Source organism: Artemia sp. Qi Xiang Cuo, chromosome 7 (genome assembly GCF_049724085.1).
Source record: "Artemia sp. Qi Xiang Cuo chromosome 7, ASM4972408v1, whole genome shotgun sequence".
Taxonomy (NCBI): Eukaryota; Metazoa; Arthropoda; class Branchiopoda; order Anostraca; family Artemiidae; genus Artemia; species Artemia sp. Qi Xiang Cuo.
The window spans coordinates 9516133-9528647 of record NC_142800.1 but is presented as its reverse complement, the minus strand read 5'-3'; the positions used below and the strand labels follow the sequence as shown (position 1 = coordinate 9528647).

The window sequence follows — 12515 nt, the reverse complement described above, 5'->3', positions numbered from 1 at the left end:
GAGTTGCACGAGGGTTCAGTTAGAGGGGGTTCAGTTACATGGGGGTTCAGTTGCACGAGGGTTCGGTTATACGGAGGTTCAGTGGCACGAGGGTTCGGGTATACGGGGGTTCAGTTGCTTGGGGTTCAGTTACACGGGGGTTCAGTTTCAATGGAACCGTTACAATGATGAAGACGACGTGGAAACAGCAGTGAACTCTTGGTTATTGGATAAGGGGGCAAATCTTTGGGAAGAGGGTATTTTAAAATTGGTTGAAAGGTATGATAAGTGTTTAAATAAACTTGGCTGGAAATAAACTGAAAATGAATTTACTTTGTTTAAGTAACCTTTCGTTGTGTATTTATGTCCAAACAGACCTTGCTTAAAAAACACGCCTCTTATATTAATGTCTAATAAATTAATTGACGTACTAATGCAAAAGCCTATTTTCGCTGATAGTTTTCCATTTAAAATTAGTCATTCCGATTAGAAAGCCTAATTAAATTAGTTCAGTTTAATAAATTAATACACAGTCGTGCAGAAACCTGTGTTCATTGATAAAGCTTTTTATCTGAAATTAGCGAGTTTCGTTAGAAAGCAAAATCCTAGGTTACATCCGTTGGTCGTGAAATAGTCGTGAATTTGAAGTGAAAAAATCTACAAGGCAGGTATCAAAAAGTTACCAGTAGCAGAATTCGACAGAATTCCAAAAGCTGCCGACACTTTAGCAGCACAACTTTTGTTTTAACAGCTTTTCTTTGAGCAAAAAGTATTTCTATATGTAAAAATGGTATTTGCCAACAAATTTGAAAACTGCAGCATTGCTACTATGCCACCCCAATTTTGCACGGCGACTACAAGGAATTGAAAACCCTCAACTAAAAGTATTTTGTACAGAGAATGAGTATTTTTAATTTTAATGTATCTATCGTGATGATTTTACTGAAATTAAAATACACTCTTAGGTTGACCTTTCTTAGGCTATAATTTAGAAGACAATTTTTCTGCTTCACAGATTGTTGACATACGTCACCCAGAACATTTTCCTTGTTTATACTCGCATACATTAAACACATTATTTACGATGCAAATACGATATAATTTCATTTACAATAGACGTCTGCAAGATTTTTTTCCCGCCTGTAAAATTTAAAACTGAATTTTATGAAACGAGAAATTTTCGCGCGCGGGTAACTACAAAAACTTGGTACCCCCTAGGCAAGAGGTCAGGCGTTGAAGACCCCTAGCGAAACATGTCTTTAGGGTCCCGCCTAAAGCAATCGCTAGCCAGATGGTGAACGGTTCAAATAATCAGGCCTTGAGGAATGCGAGCAAGACAAAGGCGGGTTTTCGGGAACGACTGATAAACCATTAACCAAACGAAAAAGATTCAAAAGTCACTGCAAAATTATTTACAGAAACACGCAAAAGAAGCTATGCGTCATTGACTCTTGGGTTCTACAATTATCTTTTTTTTTGTGCCCAATAGGCCCGTTTATGCTTAACTGTAGAAGTGAGCATTCTGATGATTATCCATTCGTATCATTTGCAACGATGATTTCCATAATAAGTCTTCTCTTTTGGGGTATGATATGGGAGTGGCCCATTTTCTATACGCAGGGTTTCACTTGGATACAGAGAAAACTACTACGCAAAATGCTAAAAAAAATCCCTAGACTAGCAAAACATTTGAAATTGTGCATGTACTGAAGCTATCACTTCGCCATACTTTTTCGTCAGTAACTTGTAAAAAAAGTTTCAACGAAAAAGTAAGAGCAATGTTAAAATTCAAAAGCTAAATCATAAAGAAGCAAGCTAAAAACGAACACAAATTCTTATACAGGAAGAAATAGAATTTAAAATGAACAGAAATTACTGTGAGTAATAGTCATACAACAAATAAAAGTTGAACTGCCACCCACTTAAACTCGGCTAAAGATTAGAGTGTCATTTATGCTTAAATAAAAACTAGATATAGCCTATTTAGAAGCATTGGTACTTGTCTAGAATCCAGTAGTCACGCGAGAATTGTATTGCGAGAACAGATAGGCATTACCTGGTACTATGAGACGCTGTATAAACAAAGGGTTTCTCACTCCGGGAACTGTGTTCAAACTTTAGTCTTTTGGGGTTTAGGGGGAATAAAAGGTACCTAGGTTGGGTTAGGTTTCGTACTTAATATATACTATGCTCTACCCCACACCCCTAATGTGCAAATATATAGGCCAATTTTGTTCATAAACTATTATATTTTCATCATATTTTATTTTATTTCATTAGCATTGACGAAACTTGACTTCTCGCGTGACTACTGGATTCTAGCCAAGTACCGAAGCATTTTTTAAATTACATTCAAAAAATCAGAATACTACTCAAGTTTAAAAAGTGATGTTATAAAACTTTGAAAACATCAATTGACAGTATTCAGACTTTTTAGTTTTAGGTAAAGAGCAATTGGCACTTCCAGCCTTCAGTTGGGTTGAAGGGATGCAACCTCACATAATAGACCTAAGACGAGCGGGAAAAAAACGGCAAAAACAAAATCAGATGTTAAATAGAAACAATTCAAAAGAAAATTTAGCTCTTTTATGTTTTAGTTCGTTGGTTCGATATAGAAACTTTAGCTCATTTATGTGAACCCATTTGAGGCAGTGGCGGATCCAGGGGGAGTGCGCCCCCCCCCCAACGTAGTCTAAATTAGTGTAATTTATTTAAGTAACGCAAGTTTGGGTTAATTAAACTTTCTCCTACCCCAAGGTTATCGTATCAACCTATTTTGCACCCCCTCCCCTAAAAATATCCTGGATCCACTCCTGATTTGAGGACTTAATTTATTAGTGTGAGAACACCTACTTACGAGAAAATTTTTCACATTAATAAAAGAAAAAAGATCCAGGCCTTAATCAAGGTTACAGAAAACAGCATACGCATAGAGTAAACCAATAAAAAACTTTCTACAAAAGAAGTTCTCCAAGGAAAAGTAAAGAGCTACGTTAAACTTGAGATAAAAAGAAGTTAAGTCAAATAGTAATTCAAGCGAAATACGAACATAATCAACATCAGTAAAGAAGTGAAACTCAAAATGAACACAAATTACAATAAATAATAAAGTTAAACTTAAAACGAACAGAAACTGCCCCAAACAGGAGTAGGGCTCTGGCTCCCTATGCATTGTAAAACCCGGAACATCGCTTCCGCTTTACTGAAAACAATTTTTATTTTGAGCTAGATTACTTCAAAGACTTCGAGATTACTTGAAAGACCTTCTAATAAAATGCAGATCGACACTTTAATACATATTGATATTCATTCCTGAAAAGCTGAGCAATTTTATATTAACATTATAAATAGAAAATGCATAAAATGTATTTTATTTTCAGAAGCCTGCAAATGACGTTCTGGTTTTTAAAAAGCATAGGCGGTACATCCTTACTCCTGTGTGTGGCAGTTTCAGTTCGTTTTAAGTTTAACTTTATTATTTGGTGTAATTTCTATTCTTTTGGGCTTAAGTTCTTTATTGATAGTAATTTATGTTCGTTTTACATCCGAATGACAATTTAACTAGATTTCCATTTGTCTTAGGTTTAATGTAGTTCTTTATTTTTAGGTTTAATGTTAGTTTTCTTTATAAAATATTCCTTTGTGGAAGAAGTTTGCTGTAATTAATTGCTGTTCGATTTTAATGGAGTTTTTTTTTTTCGTTTAATAAAAAGAATTTTTGTAAAACTTTGTTCGTTTTTTCCCATTAAGAATCAAAAGTTTCGGTTTGCCATTTAGATTGGACAAAATTTTGCAGCAGATCTTGATAAAAATTGTACAATTGAACTTTGGATGGATGGACAATCTGAATACGCATAGTGTCTTTTGATTTAGTTTTACATCCCCCTTGACTCTTTCTGTAAGTTCGAACCTAATACCCAAGGTTGGCATCTTAATAAACAAGGTCGGCAACTCTGAAAGAGGGAAAAAAACTGTTGACGTGCCCGTCAACACACTCGACAACAAGATATCTAAAATCGTTTGTGCCCTACTACGTCAGATGTTATAACAATAGTGTCCTGAAGTAGAGGTGATGGTTCATCGTTTGTGTTTTTCTTGGTGCTATGTCTTTTTGTGCTTAAATTGACGATACCCATGTTATTGCAGTGTGATAAAGGGGACGAATAAAGATTATTATTATATTACCCTATTCGGTCACTTAAGATATTAAATATATGTGTCATTAGGCCCCCTGGTTACACTTAAACTCTTTTGATTTAGTTCAACAGTTGTAATAGTAGTAACAGTAGTTGTATTATTATTAGCAGTACCAGTAGTCGTAACAATAGAAGAAGCAGGCACAGTCACAGTTGCAATGACAGTAGCAATAGGCACAGTCACAATTATTTCAACATGAAGTCGCAAGTAGTCACAGTCGCAAGTAGTTGCAGTTGCGAGTAGTTACAGTTGCGAGTAGTCGCAGTCTCATGTAGCGGCAGTCATCACAGCTAGCCACAGTCACAAGTAGTCGCGATCGCAGTTACAATTAGGCGCAGTTGCTTGTAGTCACTGGTAGTCCCAATCGCAAGTAGTTGCAGTCGTCGCAGCTAGTTACAGTCACAAGTGTTCGCAATCGCAAGTAGTTGCAATCGCGATTGCATGTAGTCGCAGTCACAGTCACAATTAGTTGCAGTCACAATCGCAAGTAGTCGCAGTCACATTTACAGTTAGTCACAATCGCAGTCGCATCAACTAGTCACAATAGCATCAACTAGTCGCTGTCACATTCGAAACTATTTCAGTCAAAGGCAAAAGTAGTCATAGTTATGAATAGTTGCAGTTTTAAGTAATCGTAGGCACAGTCATAAGTGGTAGCAGGTACAAGCAGTCACAGTCGTGAGCAGTCGCAATTACAAGCAGTCAGAGCTCAAGTTGACACATTCACAGGTTGTTGCAACATTGCAAGTGTCGAAATCGCAGTCAAAAGTAGCCGCAGCCATAAGCAATCGTAATCGTGAGTGGTCACGTTCGCAGTTACAGTAGTTGTAGTAGTAGGAGCAGTAACAGCAGTAGTAGTAGTAGTATGAGCATAGAGTCTTTTGGTTAGATCAATATCCTTATCAAAATACCCCGAAAGTTTCAACTTAATACCCTTAGCTGTTCCTGAGATATTGCTGATTCGCCCCTTTGACAACCTGCTTACATATAGTGTTTTGATTTAGTTCAACATCCCCACAACATTCCCTCAAAGTTTCACCTCAATACCCTTAGCCTTAGAAATAGTAGTATCATTAGTAGTAGTAGCAGTATTAAGTGCCTTTTGGTTAGTTCAACTCCCCTTTAAGATGCCCTGAAAGTTTCAACTTAGCGACGTGAATGTTTCAACTTAGCAACTTGAATGTTTCAACTTAGTATCCTGAGCCAGTCATGAGATATTACTGATATGCGTTTTTGACAACCTGCATTTACATAGTGTGCTTTGATTGAGCTCGATATCCCCTCAACAGGCCCTGAAAGTTTTACCATTATAACCTTAGCCTTAGTAGTAGTTGCAGAAGTAGTATTCACACTGTGCCTCAAAAATAAAACAGAGAAGACAAAGAGCATAAAAACAACATATTCCCCCCTGGACATAAAGTGAGAACATTTAACTGTTGAGCAGGTCGTAGAATTCAGGTGTCTCGGCAACACAGTGGAAAACTCAGGGTCAAGCAAGCAGGTGGTGTAACTGAGGATAGGGCAAGTCAGTACAGCTTTCAACCAACTAAAACCAGTATGGTGATCAATATAAGTATTCTACGAAATTAAAATGAGGCTATTTAATAGCAATGTCCTTTCTGCATTTCTCTACTGCAGCGAGTACCAGAATTTAAAACAGCAACAAGAGATTCTTGCCTTCAAAAACAACTGCCTTCGGAGGATTCTGAACATCGACTGGAGAGATCACGTCACAAACCAGATAGTCCACTCTATCTCAGGCCAGCCCAAAGTTACGAACGTTATTCGGCAACGAAGGTGGCGACACCTAGGGCACGTGATCCGCATGATGGGCGATAGGATCCCGAGACAGATCTTGGAATGGCAACCTCAGGGAACGTGCAGGAGAAGTCAACCAAAGAACAGCTTGTGCTGTAGCTATCAACAGGACCTGTCCACCATTCAAACGATGATCCAACCTCACCTGGAAGATGTTTGGGCGGCAGCACACATATGGAATGACTGGTGGTTCTTCGTGGATGTCCTAGGTGCCTTGGGCGACACAGGAGGATCTAATGTCTAAGGTAAGGTGAAGGAGTGAAAGTGTACCCAGGTTGTTAAAGAAACATGGATGAAATTTTTTTGGAATGGTATTAAGTTTCATTTTTTGGGTCAACTTGAGGAGGTATAAAACTAAATTAGACAATACTATTTGTGTCCAGATTTTCAAAAGGGTGTATGTTGTTAAAGATTGCTGAGAAATTTTCTCCAACAAACAAATAGCAAGCCAAACCATGGATTCTTATAAAAAAAAAACGAAAAAATATAAAATTTGATTTTCATTTTCCATGAAAAAGACTGTGTCAATAAAAACGAAATTAAATTAATTTAAAAACTTTTTCCACAGAGTAAGTTTTTCTAAGAAATTTGTTAAACCAAAAATAGGCAGAAATAAAGTCAACAATCTTCCAAGCATAAAACTACCTTAAATCACCAATAATTAAAATTAAATAATAATATATAATGTAAAAATAATGCTTACAGCCTCTTTTGTAATTTGGGTATTGACTGGGAGAACAGTTGTTTTCTTCTGCTTCTCCAAGTATTCATCAAATTTTTTCAGACTGCTTTCCTTTAGTGATTGATCATTAGATGGTAACGAGCTGGAAAAAGCAACCCAATTGTCAGCAAGTTCTTCTTCAGACAAAGTATATCTAACACATAGTCCAATACCTAAAAATGAGTCACTACAATTAAGAGCTGAATAAATGTAGATTTTTTTTAACTAAAAATGGGACATATTCATTAGATTCAGGATACAGCCATATTTTATTTCTATCTAGAAGGCTAGGCAAAGAGCCATATTCATAAAACTGATCCATATTTTAAAGATGCTTTTGAACTAGAAGGCCCGGCAAAAAATTATCAAAGCCAACTATCTGGCTAGTTGGCTATATTCACTAAATAAAGCCATATTTTAAGCTGATTAAAAACTAGAAGGCTGGGCAGGGCCAGTGAAGTCAACTCTTGGTCTAGTTGTCTATATTCATTAAATAAAGCCTTATTTTACAGCTACTTTTAAACTAGAAGCCTGGGTAAAGAGCCAGTTAAGCCAAATCTTTGGCTGGTTGGCATTATTTGTTAGATACAACCATATTTTAAAGATGGTTTTAAACCAGAAGGCTAGGCAAAGAGCTAATGAAGCCAACTTTTTGGCTAATTTACATATAAATTCATTTGTCAGTTTGTAGAACATTGAAATTTTCAGCAAGTAACCTGGAAAGCACAAGAATGCAAATTAAACTAGGAAAATTAAAGACAGGTAACAATTCTTTATACTAGAAATGTGACGTCATGAAAAAAAGTATCATTTGCATAAATATTTTCACACATTTAAGCAATTTTTTATAACATGGCAATGGCATCAACATCAGCGTGTATTAAGCCAATGAAGTTCAAGCTTATTACAGCAGTTAGTTCCAAAAGGAAATTTCACAGCAATGGTACCAAAATTGGCAGTCATGGATCTTGTATCTATATTTATAACATAAAACCAGTCATCCTGCCTAATTACATAATCAGTTTCTTAATATTATATTCAATATTAAGAAACATATAAACATATAACATATAAACATATGTATCTGTATTTATAACATATAAACCAGTCATCCTGCCTAATTGCATAATCAGTTTCTTAATATTATGTGTTGATTTCTTTAACACTGATTTGTCAAAGAATTTCTTTAATATTTTTTGCTAGTCTCTGAATATGCACTTGTTTCCAAACTTACTAGCTAACAATTTTTGTTAAGACATTAGAAAAATAGCTCATGTTGCACTTTCAAAAGGAAACTTTATTGCTGGCACAAGATTTCTTTGCAAACTAGCTATAACAAAAATAGAGTAATACCATTTCCTTCCCCAGTCAAATCCTTTTCCCAAATATAACAGTGTCCCTGCCCCCAACTAGGACATTGCCCTGGGATAGGTATATACAAAAATTTTGATGATTTTGTTGTCCCTAGGGGGGCAACTATAATTGCAGCTATTCATAAAAAGAATCTTGTACCAAGATTAAGGTAATGTGCCAGGCACTGGAGCCTAAAGATATGGTTACAATTTTAGATACATAATAATTTAACCTACAGTCTACTAAAATTCAAAACTATATCTGACTACAGAGTTTAAACATTGGTAAAGTAGACAGTTCAAAAATTCCACATTTGAAATACCATCCCACAATTGTGAATTGCCCTAAAATAGATGTCATTATGGAGCTAGAATTTGAGCTTCCTTAAAAATCTACCTGATCAATTGATTCTAAAGTCTGAACAGTTAATACAAATAGAAAATAATTTTGCAGTATTCTACAACTAATTACCTATAGCCTAAAATAAGGTCCAGCCATTTTTTCAGGGTGCCCTTCTGTCACCTGGCACCACTTTAACAGTGGAACTAAACTGCAAAAAAAATTCAAAAAAGACATTTCATTTACTCCAAAATCCTCTGTTTACCATAAATCCCTTCCCCCTTTGCCCCAAAAAAAACCATTTTTTCCTTCAGGCCCTTACATCTTTAGTGAAATTTTGCATGGTGCACTGCAACTTTTTGCATATGATCAAAATTGTATTGCAGTCAGTTTCAAATATACAGAATTCTTGGTCCCTTAAGAATCATATTTCAATTTAAACCAAATATTATTAGAACAGATTTTCCATGGTTCCAATGGAAAATTACTAGCAGGCCATAAAATTGGCAGTCAATATTCAGTTGTCAGACTATATTGCAAAACGCCTATATCTTTGCTGAATTTCAATGGGAGGAGTCTGCCTGAAAAAAAACTTAGAATCAGACATAACATCAGATTTAAAATTTGTGGTTGCTTCTTTATTTTGTAGCAATATTCTTTAAGCATCCCCTTAAATTACCTTAAATTGCAGCTAGAAGCAATCTAATATTTTTGAAGCATCAACATAAATAATTGTATTGTGGTCTCCAAAATTCTTTTTATTGCAAAATTAAGGTGAAATTGTAATTTTAAATTTAAGGACATGAACAAAATAATGATTAAAATTGTAAATTTTAGATATGATGTCAGATTCTAAGCAGTCAATTATGTTCACATCAGAGCAAAGAAATTGACCACTAAGTCATTTTATGCACACTAAAGATTAGAAAATATTCTGAGCTTCTAGAAATAGTCAACAATATACCATTTCTATTCAAAGGAATTCAATGCCAGATTTTTCAGTCTAATGTAAGCTATGATGGAAAAAATTAAAGTTAGTTTAGGTTAGGTTAAATTTGGTTATAAATATCAGAAATAGTTTAAAAACCAAAGATAACCCAACCAAAACTGTAATCCACAAACCTTGCATTAAATTGAAAAAGTTGACTGCCAACTCTGAACATCCAAAATAATTTTTTTTTCTCCTTGGATTTAGTCAGTGTTGGCAGTCAACTTTTTCAATGCACCAAGCAAAGGTCAGTCCTCTAGTACTGTATATTAAAACTATTAACAGTAGAAAAAGAGTATAGGCTGACACTGCTTATATGCACAAGTAATAAAAATAAAAATGTAATAGAAACATACATATATTAAAGATATACATATCCTTAAAGCTTGTCCTACCCTGTAGAAAACAACAAAAAATATTTTAGCCTATATGCATAGTAAAAGCCAGTCATGTACAGGACATAATATTGTAGTGTTACAATAACTGATAATAATAATTTTTGTCATCTTCTAGAAATAGAATTGTCTATTAATGCTTAATGATTCTTGAAAATGTGTTAATTGGGTGGAAAGTATAAAATAGCTTGATATATAAACTGATGTGGCTTTCCACATCAGTTTATTGGATTCAAGAAATGTTACCCAAATTGCACTTTTAGGGTAACATATGAGAATCCAGAATCTTGTGTAGAATCCAGTAGTCACATGAGAAGTGAAGTTTCATTAATCCTAATAAAATAAAATAGGATGAAAATATAATTTGGGCTATATATTTGTACATTAGGGGGGGGGGGGGGGGGTAAAACATATCATATATTAAATTTGCAACCTAACCCAACCTAAGTACCTTTTAATCCCCCTAAACCCCAAAACTAAAGTTTAAATCTTTGTCATGGAGTGAGCAATACCTCACAAGCCAGAGAAAACTGTTTTTCATGTAGCATCTTGGTCTTTCTTGATGCAGTAGGCTATTTCTAGCTGACTATTGGATTCTATGCAAGTACCAAATAGTATTTCTAAGTAACTTGTCAGACATCTTGAAAGCAAATTTAGGCTTGTATTTTTCACACATGTTCCTGCACCCCTTTCTTCTGAAGGATAGCCCATGCCCCTTAACACCCCACATATGAATCCCCTCTTGTCTTCCTAATAATAATGCTGAAGCTACACCCATGAATAGGCCTGTTTTTTCACTCATCAATGTGCTAAGATCTTACATCTTTTGTCAGAAAACGCTTAAAAGTGAAATCTTTGAACAAAGATCTTACATCTTTGGTTGTTTTTGTGCAAACACGATATATACATTTGTGCAAACATCTTTCATCTGATCAGCAGTCTGAGAACAATAATGAGTAGATCATCAAAGTTCTCTCATCATTGTTCTATATGGCAAAACAGTGGCGGTCTTCACACTTTTTGCTAACATCAGTGAGGTGTAAGATCTTAGAACAAAGATGAGTTAAAAAAAGGTAATCTTTGCAGAAAGATGTAAGATCTTAGATGTAAGATCTTAGTGCTAAAAAACGGGCCTAATATGTCTACCTGTCTTTTGGCACATTAGGGGTGGGGGTAAACTTTATTTCTGTTGCAAATGAGAGGTAAGTTTAAACTTTACCCCCCCCCCCCCGAATGTGCAAATATATGCCCGGAATTTTTAAATATATGGGTGGGGGTTACTTTCATTTTCAACAAAAATGATTGTTTTATTTGTAAAGAGCATAAAAAAAGGCACTGAGTGGTATGTTTGCTTTATATGTATGTCATTAATATGAACTGCAAAAAATTTACCAAATGTGTTAGGCTAGCTATGATGATTCTGCTTTTTAGCCTATGAAGTAGGTTACACATTATTTTCTTAATGTGTTTCCTTCTCAATAGCCCCTAATATAAACCTATACATAATCCAGGCTACATATTTATCACACTAGGGAGGGGGGGGTAAAGCATAGTGGATGCCCATCAGAATGTGCCAATTAGCCTACAATATTCTGCATAGGCCTAGTATGAAGAAGGTTAAGGATTGTTTTACCATATTTCTTGTATCAATAGCCCCAATTATAGGGTAATATCAATCAACCTCTTAAATACGCTAATATACCAGATACCCTCCTTTGAGATATTTTCATATGGTAACCATGAACTAGTCTGCTTTCTTTGAAATATTAAAGTCTGACCAGGAACAGATTATTTGCTATCATTCTGGAAATTTGCCTAGTAATGTGTAATAATTAAAAATTGGTTTCAAATATTTACAATTATTTAATTCATTCTCATTCAGATTAATGCCAAAAGAGGAAAATTCATCTTCAATAGCTTCTGCACTCACCGCCATTTTTATTAGCGTTGAATTTGACCATAAATGTCCTAGACTGATTTATTCATCCTATACCGAAATCAAATATAGATTGGACTAATCTCGGATAAATGTTAAATTGAAAAAAAGTTTCAGCCGAAAGTAAGGAGCAGCATTAAAACTTAAAACGCACGTAAATTATTCTCTACATGAGGAGGATGCCCCCTACTTAATATCTTCCTGTTGACGCTAAACTTTTAAGTATTTCAAAAAAAGCTTCTTATTCAAATTAAACGACCCTTCTGTTTATCTATTTATCTGTCTTGCCTTTGCTCTAATTAGATTCTCTTCTTTCATCACTTTGACCAAGTTCATTTAAAAAATCAACGGATAGTTTGACAAAAATTCAAACTTTAGCGTAAAGAGTAGTTGAAAAAAAAAACCTGTTACTTTTTAAGTAATGCCTCAAAATCTCCTGGAATTTTTTTTTTGGGGGGGGGGGTAATTTTACTCGGAAGGAAATTTTCGTGGAGAAGTTTTGATGGCGGGAGATAATTTTCAAAGCTTCTACATGGAAAGTTCCTCCCGAGTAAAATTCCCCTACCCCCAAATAATTCAATCGTCGCTGGAAATTCCCCCCCCCCTAAAAAAATACACTGACAATTTTTCCAGAAAAGTTCTCATTAGCCTACTTTTATTTAAAAAAGAAGAGTTGTTTTTTATCAAACTTCAAATCGTTTTAAATCATATTGGAAACTCCCCACCCTCTCGTGGAAAATTTTTCCTCGGAATTTAGTGAAAAAAGAATTCATTTTTTCAAATAAAATT

The 12515-nt window shown here is 35.0% G+C and overlaps 1 protein-coding gene across 2 annotated transcripts in view; it reads right to left on the bottom strand.

The window, feature by feature from the left end:
- PolA2 (DNA polymerase alpha subunit B) overlaps positions 1-11729 on the bottom strand; it is a 77404-nt gene extending 65675 nt beyond the window's left edge. The window contains exons 1-2 of one of the 2 annotated variants that reach the window (XM_089092004.1): positions 11648-11729; positions 6698-6888 (exon numbers count right to left, since the gene is read on the bottom strand). In XM_089092004.1, the coding sequence (XP_088948130.1) occupies positions 6698-6765 (68 nt within the window). In that variant the 5' untranslated portion in view covers positions 6766-6888; positions 11648-11729. The remainder of the gene's footprint in view (positions 1-6697; positions 6889-11647) is intronic. The other variant, XM_089092003.1, reaches the window with a different exon arrangement.
- Positions 11730-12515: the final 786 nt, after the last annotated feature.